Genomic DNA, 18,210 nt, shown 5'->3' with positions numbered 1-18,210 from the left:
GATGACTACAAGCTGGTTTCAGATCGCTTATTCAACGATTTTCTGTGGAGCAGAAAAAGTAGATTGTAGAAATGCTCAAAGAGTACAATAATGATTGTCAGCTTGGAGTTAAAGTAATTTATGGAAGTATATATAGTTACAGCCAGTATGGAAAATACGGAGAATTTTTCCTTCTTTACAATATTAGAGTTAGGGCCCATTCATTCAAACTTGGCTAGCTTCTTTAATTACAGTAGGATATAAATGTAATAAAATATTTAATGTAATAAAAAAGATCAGATATTAATACTATTTGATTTTTATTCCTCTTGTTTAAATGTACTTTGGCCAAAATATTATTAATATTATTAATATCTGATCTTTTTAATTACATTTTTTTATTACAATAGTCTTAATAATTTATTTATGAGAATTATGCTGCAGGTCCTGTCTACTAGAGTGTATATGGTAGGATCCAGATGGCATATCTTTACTGCTGTAAACCCCCCCCCCCATTTTTTGCAACATCATTCTCCCTGTGGTAAAGTTGGACCCACCCATCTACTTTCTGGAAGGCTTTTAAAACTTCATTTTGGGGTCATCAGCTATGGTGAGCCTGCAAGATGGTTATGTGATGCTGAATGATTGTATTGTCTCACTTTCTTTTGTTTTTTATCCTTTATGTTGTTCAAATCATGATTTTAACTGTACATATGTTTTATGCTGCCTAGAATTATGTTTCATGAGATGGGTAGCTATATAAATTTATCAAACCATAGAGGATTATACTATCAATTGCTATGAATTTTGATTACTGTTTACTACACTCTACACTCATTCACAGCATCATCTAAGGATCATCAATGATGAAAGAAAACTAGTATCATTTAATCTGTGTTGTGATTCGGATGCTGGAATGGATGGGCTGTTGGTCTGATGAACAGCATTTTCTTTTCCATCTACATTCTAATGTTCCATTCTTGCCAATATAGAATTGCCACAGAATCTAGTGAATCAGACAACACACACATTTTTGTAATAAACAAATAATTATGATCCTTATGTAATAAAAATATTGGTCAGGAATTAAATCCCCACTCAGCAGTCTGAATATCCTTTGCCCTGTTGAGTCACCAAACATCCAAAGACAGCACAGACCCACAAATAGCATATTGTTGAATAAAGCAATAAACATGTATTTGCCAATTTTAACAGTAGGAATCAGTATTCATTGTTGCCTGGAAATGTTGACTAACCTTTAACCATACCAATTTTTGTTGTATTTCTAGTGTCATATAAGAGACAGTACTCATTGTTAAGTGGACTAGGGCTTGATTAGTGGTATTATTCACATACATGAAGGGAAATCTCATCCAAGTCAATGCATTCATTTCACTATTTTCAAGCTGGGATCTCTCAAAAGGTTTGCAAAGCAAGTTAGAAGACTTAAAACAACATCTGCTGGTATTTAAAGTATTGAGATCTGTTTGCATCATTTTCTGGGAATACATATTCTGTTCTCAGAATATAAAAAACTGAGGAACTGGAACAAAATTAAATAAAATTGTATTTCGACTTTACACCTTAAATCACACATCCAAGTAGTGAAGACTTGAAAAGATGCCCCATTTGCCATAAAGAAAAAGGGGTCAACCTACTTTCCAAATCACCAGGGGGCAGGACAAGAAGCAATGGATGGAAACTAATGGAGAGAGCCAACCTAGAAATAAAGGAGAAATGTCATGACCCGTTAGAACAATTAATCAGTGGAATGGCTTGCCTTCAGAAGTTGTGGGTGCTCCATCTCTGGAGGTTTTTAAGAAGAGATTGGACAGCCATTTGTTTAGAATGGTATAGGGTCTCCTGCTTGAGCAGGGGATTGGACTAGAAGACCTCCAAGGTCCCTTCCAACTCTGTTGTTCTTTTCTATTAAGTCTAGGGATATTATAAATGTATTTCTATATGAGAATTTCTTGGCACATTCCTGTTTGGAGCAATAAAGTCATGAGCTATTACAAAATGTATTGATGTTTGTGAACTGTGATGTATTTTTTTTAAATCTCTTTTCAGTTATTTCACAAATCACTTTCCTTTTTCCAAACAAAAAGAAAATATCTTGTATTAAAGACTTTTTGTTCAGATCGCTGATGATGTTCATATTTAAGGCAAAGACATTCATTCCTGTGAGAAAGTGGAGAAACATTTAAGACAACAGTTAAAGGAATGTATGATTTTTATTACAAATTTATTTTAGTCATTAATAAATCTATTCTAATTTTTTTCCAACAAGGAAGAATTATTTGGGATTCCAAAATATGCTAGAAAGAAATGGGGGGAAAGGATTATGAATATCTCACTATTAACAGACTACTGTGCTATAACAAAGATAGGAAAGTTCCAGGTAGGTTGATATATATGTTATTAATTATATCACTCATGTAAAAGTTTTTCCTGAGATAGTATTTAAGAATATCAAAATAAAATCTGTCCCCCAAACAAAATCTTGCTAAATAAAACTGTACCACACTTGTAAGACGACTGCCCACACTATTAAACACATCCATCTCTAATTCTATTTCTATACCCACATCTATTATCTATATCTCTCATATAAATACATACGTACACCTATATTTAAGAGAGGCATAAGGCTATATTAACAAAATAGGATGAAGAATGATCGTTACTTTTGTCATGAGACAGCTGAGAACAAAACATGTTTTACATTTTATTAAACTTACTCCATGAGCAATCCATATCTGCACAAAGCACATCCGTGTGACTGGCTACGAATAAATTTCTATTCTTGATATTTCTTGCACTTTCCTTTGGTTGTTTTTAACTATCAATTGTATTTTTGGAAAAAAAAATGACCTTATTATAATCATAGACCAAGCCTGGTGGTAATCTGGAGTCATTCAAACTATTATTCAGATTTGACTTGCAAATATATATTCCTGTTCCTTTTCATGTGGAAATTGAATTGCAATTACTTATTAACAACACTTACAATGCTAAAGTGGGAGATTCTGGTCAATTTTTCTCTTCTATGGAACTCTTAAAGGGCCAAAATTTGTAAGGACTTTCTTGAAAAAACAAAGGGTAACAGCTTGATTGTTCAAGTGGAAAGGAGCAAAATTCTAAGTTATATAGCATCCATTCCATATGTAAGAACTGAAATAAAGACACATTTAAATTATTATACTGAATATATAGTATAAGCATTTCAAAGAATTACAAAGTATATGAATTATATTTCTACAATAAAATAAAAAAATAAAACTTACATCCCCCCAAAAAATAATCTGTAGCTGTGATTCTTTTATTTTGTTTAAATAAAAATATGCAGTAACTGTCCAGAAAGAGAAAGTTGCAATGTTTAACCATAAGAAGTATGATGTATGGACTAAGGCTAATCTTTGCTGCCAAAGACATCTTCTATTAATGGTAGGTATTTTATTTTTTTCACTGGAAGTGCTGGGGGCTCCCCACTCCATCCATCTTCATACTGAAAGCATAAGCAAAGGGTAAGAAGGTTTAGAACTACAAAGTGAAATGGAAAACTAAAAATGATGTTAAATACTAGTAAGCAATGCAGTCTTTGTTTCTATCAAAACAATACACTATATATTTGCATTGTAATTTTCAGTGCTCTCCAATGGAGAGGAGGACTTTCCCTTTTTTCAGCCTTTTTCTTCAGCTCTGTATGCTGTTCTTTGATTTACCTGATGATTTACCTCATGATGTAGTGATGTGAAATGAGAACAGAAGACAATCTGATAGAATTCCCTTTAGAAATATTGGTATGAAAGGCACATTATTATGCATGTTCTATTTTAAAATAGAATACATATTATTAAATAATTGGCTGAGATAATGTTTAATTTGGAAACTGTATGATTTTTATTTCCTCCTTGCATAGTTCCTGTGCAGTTTCTAAATGTGATATTTAAATAAAATGAAATGTTAAGGAGCAAGTGAATAGAGATTTCTACACTTTAAATGTATGCCACCCATGTTATCCAGAGATTATTTTAAATGATGTGTTTATTCTTCAATTCATCTTATGACTAACCTTTCATGTTTTCTTGGATCTTGCAAATATGGAATGAGACTTAAAAAGTTATTTGAAAATATTCAAGGGAATCTCTGCCCAATTGTTCTGTATTTCTACTATCTTAAATTTAAAAGAAAATGTAAAAGAAAAAAGAGACAGGTAGATAAGACAGATGGACTTGATTGACTGATTACCAGTAATAGATATGATTAGGGAGAACTTCAAAAGTCTGAGAATTTACATCTTTAAGACAGACTTTCAGCTGCTATTGCATTCAGGACAGCTCCTAGAATTTTTTTTAAATAGGATGTCCCACTTCTATAAATGTGAAGTCTCTAACTTTTATTGAAACAAACTGCCTGGTCATTATAGGTTAAATTCTGAGAAACTGATGGAAGGAAGCATCAGAATTGTAGGAACTAAATTTTAAAAAGTCTTGAAATCAGGTCATCATGCTTTACTGTTTTTAGTACTCCATTAAATATAATTTTTGCCTTCTTGTAATTTTATTTTTCTCTCCCTAAACTTCATAAATCAAGTACAACAGGTAGCAGCACCTTTCCAACCTTACTTAATCAAATAACTAAAAGGATAGAACGAGTGGTTTTTGAATAAACAATTATAATGAAAGCCCAGAGCTATAAAATAGAGTAGGAAACAAAAAAATGGTAGAGGATATCAATGGCAAACCACCGCATCTTATCGGCGAGAAAATGCAGTCAATGGGAATCTAATTTGACTTGAAGGAGACTATCTTTCATGGAATGAGAGAAGTGATCCTTACTGTGATCCATAGTGGATGAAAAAAGAAAATACTTGGCTTGTATTTCAATATGAATCAACCTAATTTAAACTTTCCAAGTATTTTTATAATTATTTACTAATAAAACAATAATTAGCACTCTCATACTTTTTCAAATTTTGTAATATAATTCTTTAAGTTAAAAAAACAGGCAATAGGGACTTCCGGTTTGGGCGTTACCTGCAGTGTTGTTTCGTTTTTAACAGCTCTGGACCCTTGGCTGCGTTAAGCTGTCTAAACAGCATCCATCAACTGACAGTTTGATTACCTCTCCTTCGGGCATAGAAGGAGGGGTGAGAAGCTGTGTTTGGGAAATGCTGCATTCAGCCTCCCCCAGAACATAAATCTGGGGCGTGGAAGGTGTGAGCCGCCCTATGACCCAGTGAATTCTCCGCACCAAGGATTTTTTTCTGCCTTTTTGCAGAACGAAAGTATATGTCCACCTTCAGCTCAAAGATTGATTTATACCTGATTCCAATACGGGCAGACAGATACCGAAGAACTTCTAATTGTATGTATTACAGTCTTTAACTCCATTTTTAAAAAAATAAAATTCCTTCTGATAAACTTTGTGGCAGCAAGACAAAGACAAAGATGGCGCCGAACAGCTTTTAGGCGTGGTTATGCTGTGATATTACAGATTTTCAAGGAGCTTAATCTATTATAGAGTTCAAGACCATCTAAAGATTATTAAATCAGTAGTGGTTTATTAGTAAACTACATAGTAATTATTGGAACAAGCGGCTTGTTTGGATTTAGTAACTGGGTGCAAGGGAAGATTAAATGAGAAATGGCCTCTAAGCATAAATCAAACGCCTCAAAGAGCGCAAGGAGTTCACCTGCTCTGGCATCTAAATTACAGTCATTACTCCCCTCCCAACCCCCTCCTATTCCTGCTGGGGAACCTTTGCCTTGAGAAATACTGCAAAAAGAATTAACTGTGGCTTTATCTGAGGCTTTAAAAATCATGCAGCTGCGATGGAAATTAAAATACAGGAAAAGATCTCTGTTGCTTTTAAGGAATTGTCAGAAGAAGTTATGAATTCTATCCAGATTTGTAATCAAGAAATTAGAGACGATATTTTAGAGACTTTTAAATGCCTATCTGGCTATATATCAGGCATTGAAGACAAATTGGAAGATCTTAGTGACTCCAATATTAACCTGGTAACGAAAATGGATGTGGTCCAACGTAAGATTGATGATGCAGAAAATGAAATTATAATGTTGCAGTACAGACAGATGGAATTTGCTTTAAGGATAAGGGGCCTTAAAGAGAAAAACCAAGAAAATTTGAAGCAGATTTTCTCAGAAGCTTTTGATCAATTGATGGGACGGCCAGGAGGGGATTTCGATTGTCAAATTGACAAGATATATCATGCTAATTCCTGGCTTGCCAGACAAAAACAACTCCCAAGGGACATTGTGGTGTATTTTGCCACGAGAGATACAAGGAATTTGATATTTCAAGAGTCTTATAAAACCAAGTTGCAAATTGGAGGTCAGGAGGTGACTGTCTTGAAGGAAATGCCACCCAAAATGTTGAGATCAAGGAAAGACTATGCCTTTTTAGTGGATGAGCTCAAAAACCATCAGTTACAGTTCAGATGGGAAGCCCCAGCTGGACTAGCAGGTAATTACCAGGGACAAAGATATCGTCTTAACTCAGTATGGAAGGCTCAAGATTTTTATAACAACATACTGAAGGCTGGACATCCCTCCCCTCCTGGACCCAGAGAAAGAGAACAAGAAGGACAGAGCAGACAGCAAGATATCCAAGGATCATTAAGGAGCAAAGGCAAACCTGCGTGGTCACTAGGCGTATGGAACAAGAGTTAAAAAAGCAACAAGCTTCGCAACAAACACATGCAACGGTTCAAGAAATCACAGGTTTCAGCTCAGAAGTAGTGGGAGGAGCCAGGCCGAAAGCCAAACTACAGGATTTTCAAATGGCTCTTAAAAAGCTTCAGGGAGCTAAAGATGACAACTAAGTTCTTAACCTGGAATGTTAATGGCTTAAATTCCACACAGAAAAGGAAGAAAATAAATCATTATTTGAAACAATTTAAGAATGACATAATTTGCCTGCAAGAGACACATATTAGACTACCCGACCAGTAATATTTGATCAATACAAGACTTGGACAATACTTTGTAGCCTCCGCCTCGGAGAAGAAAAATGGTATAGTTATATACTTAAAAAAGGACATGAAAGCTGAATTAATTGAAGCAGATTCCCAAGGAAGATATATTGCAATAGAATTGGTATTAGAAGGGGGAAAGATGCTTTTAATGGGAATATATGCTCCCAATCAACAACAAGACAAATTTTACAAAATGCTCCATACTAAGTTAATACAGTGGGACTATAGATCTTGTATATTACTGGGTGATTGGAACGGTGTTCTGGATACCAAGAAAGACAAGAAGGGTCTTCTGCAAAACATCCAAACACGAGTGAAGTTACCTAAGTCATTTTCGATATGATGGATGATATGGAGCTAAGAGACATCTGGCGAGAAAGAAATGCAAAAGAACAGGACTTTACATTCTAATAAATTTAAATAGGTTACACAGACATAAACAGGGGGGGAGGGGAGAAATGAACTAGAGGAAGAGATTAGAAAGAGAGAACAGGAGTTAATATTAAACCCAGGAGATAAGAAGATTAAAGAAGCAATTACCTTATTACGAGCACAATTTAATATGCTGATGTCGGACCAGGTGGCTACTAACCTGTTATATGCAAAACATAATACTTTCTGTAATGGAAATAAACCTGGCAGATGGTTAGCATATTTGACTAGGAAGAAACAAAAATCTCGCAATATATCGAAAATACATTATAAGGGGAAGGAAGTGTATCAACAGGATGTGATTCAAAAGGCCTTTCGTGAATTTTTTACAGGATTGTACACGAGTGACAAAATACAAGGTTTAGATATAGATAGATACCTGGACAAAGAAAAAATACTTATGGTTAAGGACGAGCAGAGGAAAAGATTGAATCAACCAATAACCTCGGGAAATCCTCCAGGTAATTAAACAGCTAAAGGCAGGGAAAGCACCGGGCACAGATGGTTTGACATCGGCTTATTACAAAAGTTTACAATTAGAAATGGTAGAACCCCTTATGGAATTATTTAATAAAATCCAAGTGGAAGGGAAGGTACCCCCATCTTGGAAGACAGCTTTCATATCCCTGATACCTAAAGAAGATCAAGATCTTAATCAACCAAAAAATTATAGACCTATATCATTACTTAATATAGATTATAAAAATTTTACAAAAATATTAGCAAATAGGTTAATGTTGGTTACTCAGCAACTGATTCATAATGATCAAACTGGTTTTATACAAGGGAGACAAATGAGAAGTAATGTAAGACAAATTGTTAATATATTGGAATATTTGAGAAAGACTAATCAAATCCTCGCAGCACTTATATTTTTAGATGCCGAGAAAGCTTTTGATCGAGTGAATTGGCAATTTTTAATGAAAACAATGCAAAAGATGCAAGTAGGAGAGTATTTTCTACAATCAATTAAAGCAATATATCAGGAACAAAAAGCACAAATTATAGTCAATGGAAGTTTAACAGAACCATTTAAAATCGAGAAAGGTACAAGACAGGGTTGCCCACTATTGCCATTATTGTTTATTATAACCCTGGAATTGTTGTTGAATAAAATACGGGGGTCAGATGATTTACAGGGAATCAAGATTAGGCATCAAGAATATAGACTACGTGCATTTGCGGACTTGGTTATAACATTAACCCAACCAGACAAATCTATCAAGGTTTTAATGAATATAATTAATCAATATGGCCAAGTATCTGGATTTAAAATTAACCTAGGAAAAACAAAGATGCTAGTTAAAAATATGAACACTAATCAAAGGGAAGACTTAGAAAAAATGACACAATGTTAAAAAGGTTAAATATCTAGGAGTCTATATTTCAACCTCAAACGGGAAACTATAGCAATAGCAATAGCAGTAGACTTATATACCGCTTCATAGGCCTTTCAGGCCTCTCTAAGCGGTTTACAGAGAGTCAGCATATTGCCCCCAACAATCTGGGTCCTCATTTTACCCACCTCGGAAGGATGGAAGGCTGAGTCAACCCTGAGCTGGTGAGATTTGAACCGCTGACCTGCTGATCTAGCAGTAGCCTGCAGTGCTGCATTTAACCACTGCGCCACCTTGGCTCTTATAAGTATAATTATGAGCCAGTATGGCATAGTATACAGGCAGAGATGAAAAATTGGGAAAAATTACAATTATCTTTGTTGGGAAGAATAGCAGCAGTGAAAATGAATGTTCTGCCAAAATTTCTATTTCTTTTTCAAATGATACCAATACTTTAAAAAGATGCAAATTTGCTAGAATGGCAGAAGGGTATTAATAAATTTGTTTGGGCAGGGAAGAAACCGAGTATAAAACTTAAGATAATGCAAGATGTACGGGAGAGAGGAGGTTTGAAATTGCCAAATCTAAAATTATATTATGAAGCAGTAGTTTTATCACTAATCAGTGATTTGATTAACTCAACAGATGATAGAATACTTAATATTGAAGGGTATGATCTGGTATATGGTTGGCATGCTTATCTGTGATATGACAAGAAGGTGGATAAGAATTTCAAAAGTCATATCTTAAGGAATGCTCTACTGCGGGTCTGGAAAAAATATCAACCTAAATTAAACGACAAGATACCTATGTGGGCAATTCCCAGACATGCAATAAAGAACATAAGTATAGTACAAAAACAGGATGTAACTACATACAGACAGCTTCTCACTATAGAAAGAGGTGTATTACAGCTAAAACCCTTGAATGTACTAAAAGAGGAAAAGGTAATTCAAACATGGTTTCAGTATGGACAGTTACAGGCCAGATGGAAAAAAGATCAAAAAATTGGTTTTACGCAAAATGAGGATAATTTACTAAAACAAATTAGGGATCAAAGTCAAATGCATATAAAAAGATTATATAATGTATTAGTAGAAATGGATTCAGAAACAGAATTAGTCAAAGACTGTATGATAAAGTGGGCACAAAATTTTGAAGAACCAATAATGTTGGATACATGGGAAAAGATATGGGTAAGAAATGTAAAATTCACACAAGCCCAGAATTTGAGAGAGAACTTATATAAGATGTTTTATAGATGGCATTTAGATCCTAAAAAACTGGCCTGTATGTATCCAAATTTACAACCTAAATGCTGGAGATGTGATTGTGTTGATGCTACATATTACCATATATGGTGGATTTGTAAAAAGGTTAAAGCATTTTGGATAAAAATATGGTGGATTATGCAAAATGTTCTTAAAAAAAGGATAAAGTTTACTCCTTAGTTATTTTTGTTAGGTATAACTACTGATTGTACTGTTATAGAGACTAATTTGATTTTGTACTTAATAACGGCAGCAAGACTGTTGGTGGCGCAATACTGGAAGAAGGAAGACTTGCCTACTATCCAAGAATGGACATTAAAAGTAACAAACTTAGCAGAGATGGCTAAAATATCAGCATATCTTAAGGACCACTCAAATGAGAAATATAAACTGGAGTGGAGAAGATGGATTGACTATATTCAAAATAAATACGGGACTAAGAAATTCCAGATAGTTTATGACTGAAAAAGTGAGGAATGTTATAATCTGTTAGCCTAACAAAAGAGGAGTTAAAGCTCAAATGAAAGATGATACTAATTTTCTTTAAGTTTATTTTAGAATATCTTTGTTAAAGATTTATACCCTGTATCTGTTCTGGGAAGTCGGGGGGGGGGAGGTTGGGGGGGTTGGGCTCGGGTGGAGAGGGTGAGGGAGGGGAATATTTGTAAAAGTCTTTTTTTTTCCAAAAATTTTCAATAAAAAAACAGGCAACATTATGAGAAAGCTAAACTTAGTGGGAGAATGCTTGTGTACAAAAATGTGCACTACATTTTATATGTAAAATATATGTATGTAAGTTTATATGGATGTTCATACTGACTTTAAAAAGAAATAAATGTATAAACTGAATATGAGATTAAAAATGTATTAATGTTATGCAAATTAGGGATTCTTAATCTGCAGTTATCAGTTTTATATCTTTTGTTAATCTAGACCATTTCATTTCTGCTTAAATCTGACACTCATTAATATCTCATCAAGTAGAGGCTGATTTTTAATATCTGAAGGATATTAAATATGCCACAAGATATTATGGTAGCAGATATAAGAAATTTTATAAGTATCTGGTAGGCACTCTAGGCTGCATTCTCACTTAATATTTAGACAGATTTAAAGCTATGATTTGCACTCTAATGACCTGATTTGAACAGAATGAAGTCATCATAGATAAAGCCGCACATCCAAAATTAAATCATCTTAATTACAACATAGGTTTTGGGACAAAGCAATCTGCTGGGTATACCCTTCATCAACCTAACAAATGTTTATTAAATCATTTCGATTACAAAATAGATTTTGGGACAAAGCAATCTGCTCGATACCCTCTTCATCAACCTAACATATGTTTTCTTAATCAACTTAAGTTAATCTTGCCTGGTTCATACACTGATTAAACCTCCTAGCAACTTAAAACCAGCATAGATATGAATAGAGAAGCTACTTCATGTGGGCATGATCCTCATTATGTAGGATTATTATCTGTAAAATGGAGGGCCTAAGTATAAATTAACTAGATATACAAGTAGAGGCCCTAAACATTAATACCAAGTGTAGAGCTTATTAACGTCCAGCATGGAGAGAAAGATATTGTGTTGAAACAAGCATAAATAAGTTTTCAAATCTATATGCTACTAAAACTCTCATGCCTATAAACTTTAATTAGGTGAAATGGTGCATAGTAGAGAAAACATTTTCAACCAAGATACCCAAATGAGCTGATGTATAGAATTTGTCCAAAATCTAGGACCTATGACAATCTGTGCAACTGAAATTTTACATATTTTATAAAACATTTTATGAAATAAAAATTATTATAAAGCATTATATGACACAAAACAAAATATCATAAAACATTTCCTAGTATCAACTTTTGATGTCTGACAGTGCTATACAGTTCAACATGGGCTACTTTCCTGGCACATATATCTCTGAATATCTCCTTGATGTTTTCAGAATCTTTCAAATACATTAGATGCTCTGCCATTTCTAAAGGCATTGAGGAATCTGGTAAGGAAATATCTCTCAAATGATGACCCAAACGGTTACAAGTTGTCTCGTGTAAAATTAAAACTGAAATTCCTTGTAAATAGTAGCAATATTTTGGCAGTAAACACAAACCATTCTTATACTCTTGTTATGATTTATATTTTTGGAAACTTATGGATGCATATTTTACTTTACCTGCAATGGCATCAGGATGGTTTGGAAAGCTGGAATTGGGTGCTCTCTCCAGTTCAGCCCATCAATCAATTTCTTATAATTTACATGTTCTTTGCAATCTTCACACCTAAATAAAGATTGTGTGCATATTTTCATTATTTGGGTTCTCCTCTATCATTTGGTTTAAGCTATTGTTTATTTTTATACAGTGAATAATGGAAGTATATTTGGAGTATAGCAGAAACTCATGAAAAAGAAGAAATTAAGGAGAAAAGAAGAGCCCCATGGTTTTAGCCTGTGTTCACTCATGTCTTTAAATCTTCATTATGCATGTACACAAATTGTGAAAGGAACTCCTTATTTTAAGACATGCTTGCTTACAGAGTCCTTGTTTTTCTTTTATTATTTCTTGGATGATTTGTTATTCCTGATTTAACTGGCAAAGCACCCTGTTGGCATAGTCCCCTAGCCCCCAGACCTTAGCGGTCACAAGAATGACTGGTCTGTCAGTAAGCAACTGATACTTAAGAGGCTTTTTTAGAATTCAGAAACTAAATTCCAAGAGTCAGAGTATTTTATGTAAATGCTTAAAGGTTTCCCGTTTGTGGCAGAGTTTACTTTGCAGATGCACATTCATGGAGGGTTTTTTTTAGTCATTCGACAACAAGGAGTGGACAGAAATTTATTTTTATGGTAGAATTCTCCTTTTACTTAAGAAAGACTGAAATATCAGTTATGTATTACAAGAATAGATAATGAGAAGCCAACAAAATCAAAATGAAGTAAATTATGGTAGTGGCCTTTGAACTAAAACAGATTAACTCAAGTAATATTCCTGATTATGTTTGCTGATGGGAAATCTAGTCAACTGCCATGAACATGCTTTACATTATTAAATTTATTTTTCCCATTTGTGAAAAACAATTACTTATTACACAGAAATACTGAGCCAATAAATGGCCATATTTTAAAAGATTAAATCTGAAATGACAATAATTGCCAACCTTTGTTTAAATAGCAATACACTAAATAAAAATCAACTGGTAATAAATCAGTTTTATATGTGTGCCTTGAAATAATATGTATTCTTTCAGTAAAGACTAAGGCAAATATTGGATTGCTACATTATATTAACAATCTGCAATTTTATTAATAGATTTTTAGCTTTTTGCGTTTGCAGTATTTGGCTCAAAAAAAAGGGAGGAAAAGTAAGAGTAAGAAGCCTAAGCTAAAGAAATAAATAAATGTTGTTATAATGTTAGATAAAAATAACAACTGTGGCACACAGAAAGACTTTCTCTGTTAAAAAAACTTCTTTTACCCTCAACATCTGAACAAACAGTGCATATTTATTCATCTGCTGTAAAATTTTCAAGTTGTTGGATCAAATTTTTTAAAAAATTCCAATAAATATGCTATAAGATTGTGGGAAACTCTGTAGGCCTTCTTCCTTAATTGCTGTCAAATAACCATGGCAATTGAATTATTGGTTTTGTTTCAGATGTAATACATTCCTGTGGCCCATTTTATATTTCACAATATGAAATTTGTGGGTTATTTTTAGGTTAACACATGTATAAGACTTAATTCAGAGAAAGTTTAGCTTTTATATAACAAATTAAACATGTGTTTTGTAATTGTAATTGTAAAATTGTCACATTGTGGAATTCATTTAGGAGAAAGAAAGAAAGAAAGAAAGAAAGAAGGATGGATGGATAGATTTTACACACACACACACACAAACACACACACTGTATTTTTTTGGAGTATAAGACGCACCAAGGTTTTGAAGAGGCAAATTAAAAAAAAAAGTTTTGGTACTCTGCAAACCTCCCAAAAACGGGTCGGTTGTTTTAAAAAAAAAAAGGGGGGGGGCACGAATAGCCTTTAGGAGGCTTGTAGAGTGCTCCTGGGAGGTGGGGCCAAAAACAAGCAAAAAACGGCCCACTTTTCACAAAAATGGGTCCATTTTATTGTCAAAAAAAGGGCATGAAGAGCCTTTAGGAGGCTTATAGAGTGCTCCTGGGAGCTGGGGGCGGGGGAAACTCCAGCCCCCAGAAGCTCTCTGAAAGCCTTCAAAAAACTATGCATAGCCATTTTGGTCAAGTGGACGCGGTTTCAGGAGGTATTCACTGTATAAGACGCACCCAGATTTTCAGCCTCTTTTTTGAGGGAAAAAGTCTTATACTCTGAAAAATACAGTATATGCACAGAGAGAGAGAGAGAGATCAAAAATTATGTTGTATTCTTCTATATTATCTATACAAAGGACTCATATTAAATATTTAATACATTTATGATAATTCTGTTTGAATACAATTCTTTGATCACTGGTTTAGAGAACAGAGATAATTTTTCATTCTGCAATTTTAGTTGTTCTAACTTTCTAACCATTCAGTAAGGAGTCTAACTTTCCTCTTTTTAATGCTCATGACTAGGTGTTGTAAGTGAGGAATATGCAAAGTGCAAAAATTATCCATTTGCCACTATGGTGAAGTCCCTGAAATTATTTTATTTTATGAAGGAACCATTTTTTTCCACAAGCATTTTAGTACTCATTAGGTATTTCAGATAATGATTATTTCCTATGAAAAAATAAAACTCAATAAATAAATAAAAAACATCAATAAATCTTTATATTCAAAGTATTAGCCTATATTCAGAGCTGAGATATTGAGTCTTGTCTTTCACAGAACAGAATCCTGTTTGGAACGAAAATGAGAACCTAGAGTAACTAGAATTCATAAGAATTGAACTGAATTGAATTGAATTTATTATATTTCTATGCAGCCGTTTTCCCAGAAGGGACTCAGGGCGGCTCACAACCCAAGTCGGGGGGGGGGGGGGGGTAGGGGATACAAATAGGGAAAAAAAGACATAGACAAACAATACCACAATTTTAAAAACAACTCAACAGACACACCATTCGAGCAGGGACAGGAACTCATCAGCCCCAGGCCTGTCGGAACAGCCAGGTTTTAAGGGCTTTGCGGAAAGCCTGGAAGGTGGTGAGGGTCCGAATCTCCACGGGGAGCTTGTTCCAGAGGGCCGGAGCAGCCACAGAGAAGGCCTTCCTCCGAGTGGTCGCCAGTCAGCATTGGCCAGTGGATGGAATTCGGAGGAGGCCTAATCTGTGGGATCTAATCGGTCTATTGGAGGTAATTGGCAGCAGGCGGTCTCTCAAGTACCCAGGTCCAATACCATGAAGGGCTTTATAAGTGACGACTAGCGCCTTGAAGCGTATCCGAAGACCACTAGGCAGCCAGTGCAGCTCGCGGAGGATAGGTGTAACGTGGGTGTACCGAGGTGCACCCACAATTGCTCGCGCGGCTGCATTCTGGACAAGCTGAAGTCTCCGAATGCTCTTCAAGGGCTGCCCCATATAGAGCACATTGCAGTAGTCCAGTCTTGAGGTCACAAGGGCATGAGTGACTGTTGCGAGGGCCTCCCGGTTCAGGTAGGGACGCAACTGGTGCACCAGGCGAACCTGGGCAAATGCCCCCCTGGTCACAGCCGACAAGTGGTGTTCAAAAGTCAGCTGTGGGTCCAGGAGGACACCCAAATTGCGAACCCTGTCTGAGGGGCGTACTGTTTGACCCCCCCCCAGCCTGAGAGATGGAAAACTTGGCCAATTAGTGGGAGGGAAACACACCAGCCACTCGGTCTTATCCGGATTGAGTGCAAGCTTGTTAACCCCCATCCAGACCCTAACAGCCTCGAGGCACTGACACATCACGTCAACCGCTTCACTGAGTTGGCACGGGGTGGACAGATACAGCTGCGTATTGTCCGCATACTGATGGTATTTTATCCCGTGCCGTCAAATGATCTCACCCAGCGGCTTCATGTAGATATTAAACAGGAGGGGGGACAGGACCGAACCCTGCAGCTCCCCATAATTCAGGGGCCTAGGGGTCGATCTCTGTCCTCCGACCAACACCGACTGCGACCTGTCCAAGAGGTAGTAGGAGAACCACCGTAGAACGGTGCCTCCCACCCCCACCTCCCGCAGTCGTCGCAGAAGGATACCATGGTCGATGGTATCGAAGGCCAGTGAGAGGTCAAGGAGCACTAGGATGGAGGCATGGCCCCCATCCCTGGCTCTCCAGAGATCATCGGTCAGTGCGACCAAGGCAGTTTCCGTGCTGTAGCCAGGCCTAAATCCCGACTGAAAGGGATCTAGATAATCGGTTTCCTCCAAGGACCGCCGGAGCTGAGAGGCCACCACTTTCTCAACAACCTTCCCACAAAGGGGAGGTTGGAGACTGGACGATAGTTATTTAAAACGGCTGGATACAAAGATGGCTTCTTCAGGAGAGGTCTCACCACCGCCGCCTTTAAAGCGGGGGGAAAGAACCCCTCCCGAAGGGAGGCGATAACAACCGCCTGGATCCAGCCCCGTGTCACCTCCCTGCTGTTAGCAACCAGCCAGGAGGGGCACGGGTCCAGCACACATGTGGAGGCACTCACAGCTCCCATGGCCTTGTCCACTTCCTCAGGGGTAACAAGTTGAAAATCAATCCAGAGATGTCGCTCCAGATTCTCCCCTGGTGCCTCAGCTGGCTCTGCGCAATTGGAGTCCAGGTCCGCCCGAAGCCGAGCGTATTCCTCAGCTCTACCTTGCAAAGGATCACTTGTATCCCTCCTATTCAGGAGAGAACGGGTTATCCTAAACAAGGTGGCTGGGTGCGACTCAGCGGAAGCTATCAGAGTGGCAATATGTGTTCTTTTTGATGTCCTAATTGCCCGAAGGTAAACTCTGATGCAAGATTTTAATAGTGCCTGGACTGACTCGGACTTACTGGATCTCCAGCTGTGCTCTAGGCGTCTCTTTTGGCGCTTCATCTCCCGGAGTTCCTCCGTAAACCAAGGAGCCCTCCTGCATCCACTGCCTCGGATCGGCCGTAAAGGCGCAATCCGTTTGAGAGCCTCTGACGCTGCTGAATTCCAAGCAGCAACCAGGGTCTCCGCTGGACTGTGGGCGAGGGTATCAGGAACAACACCAAGCGCCATCTGAAAGCCCAAAGTGTCCATAAGGCGCCTGGGGTGGAACCACCTAATCGATTCCTCCTCCCTACAGTGGGGGTTTGGCCTCCGAAAGTCAAGCCTCAGTAGGTAGTGGTCCGACCATGACAGGGGGAAGATCTCACTACCCCTCAAACCAAGATCACAACTCCACTGCTCCGAAAGGAATATGAGGTCGAGCGTGTGACCTACCGAGTGAGTCGGGCTCCGGATTACTTGGGCCAAGCCCATGGCTGTCATGGAAGCCATGAACTCCTGCGCTCCATCAGAGTGCTCGCCGAGCGAAGGCAAATTGAAGTCCCCCAGAACCATTAGCCTGGGGAATTCAATTGCCAGCTCGGCTACTGACTCGAGGAGCGAGGGGAGGGCTGTTGCAAAGCTGTTGGGAGGCAGGTATGTTAACAACAAGCCCACTTGACCTGCGAGGTCCAACTTCACCAGCAAGGATTCACACCCGACAAGCTCTGGAGCAGGGATCCTACGAGGAGCTAGAGACTCTCGGATAACAATAGCCACACCCCCACCCCTTACCTGGGGTCGCAGCTGATGAAGCACCTGAAAACCCTCTGGGCACATCTCAGTGAGGGGGACTCCTCCCTCCGGGCCCAGCCAGGTTTCAGTAATACATGCCAGGTCTGCCCCCTCATCTAAAATTAAGTCCCGGACGAGGAGAGCCTTGTGAACTACAGACCTGGCATTTAGCGACAGCAGCCTGAGACCAGGGTCCTGATTACTCACGCCATCTGGCCTTGGAGTGGGACTCATAGGGCCGGAAGGAGGGATCTCTGTGACGTAGTGAACTCTCCTTCCCCGGTAATGGCTAGCCCTAAAGTCCCCGCCATATCTGCCCCTCCCTGTTAAGACCGTAATGTTCCGGCCCACTCCCGTGTCCGTGGTCCCTCCACCCACCCCCATAGCCCCTGCATTCCCCGGCAGGCCCTTCGAATCAATCATCCTGACATTGGGAATGGCCCAGATCCCCCCAACACTTCTGCAGAGCACT

General features: G+C 37.7%; 1 protein-coding gene across 1 annotated transcript in view; it reads right to left on the bottom strand.

The window, feature by feature from the left end:
• Positions 1–3,315: 3,315 nt before the first annotated feature.
• Positions 3,316–18,210, bottom strand: part of EFHC2 (EF-hand domain containing 2) — a 91,764-nt gene continuing 76,869 nt past the window's right edge. Inside the window, exons 14-15 of the mRNA XM_032219215.1 lie at positions 12,204–12,309; positions 3,316–3,487 (exon numbers count right to left, since the gene is read on the bottom strand). Coding sequence (XP_032075106.1) covers positions 3,392–3,487; positions 12,204–12,309 — 202 coding nt within the window. The 3' untranslated portion in view covers positions 3,316–3,391. The remainder of the gene's footprint in view (positions 3,488–12,203; positions 12,310–18,210) is intronic.

This window comes from Thamnophis elegans, chromosome 6 (genome assembly GCF_009769535.1).
Source record: "Thamnophis elegans isolate rThaEle1 chromosome 6, rThaEle1.pri, whole genome shotgun sequence".
Lineage (NCBI taxonomy): Eukaryota > Metazoa > Chordata > Lepidosauria > Squamata > Colubridae > Thamnophis > Thamnophis elegans.
Note: the sequence above shows the minus strand (reverse complement) of the source record. Positions and strands in the feature narration are given on the sequence as shown.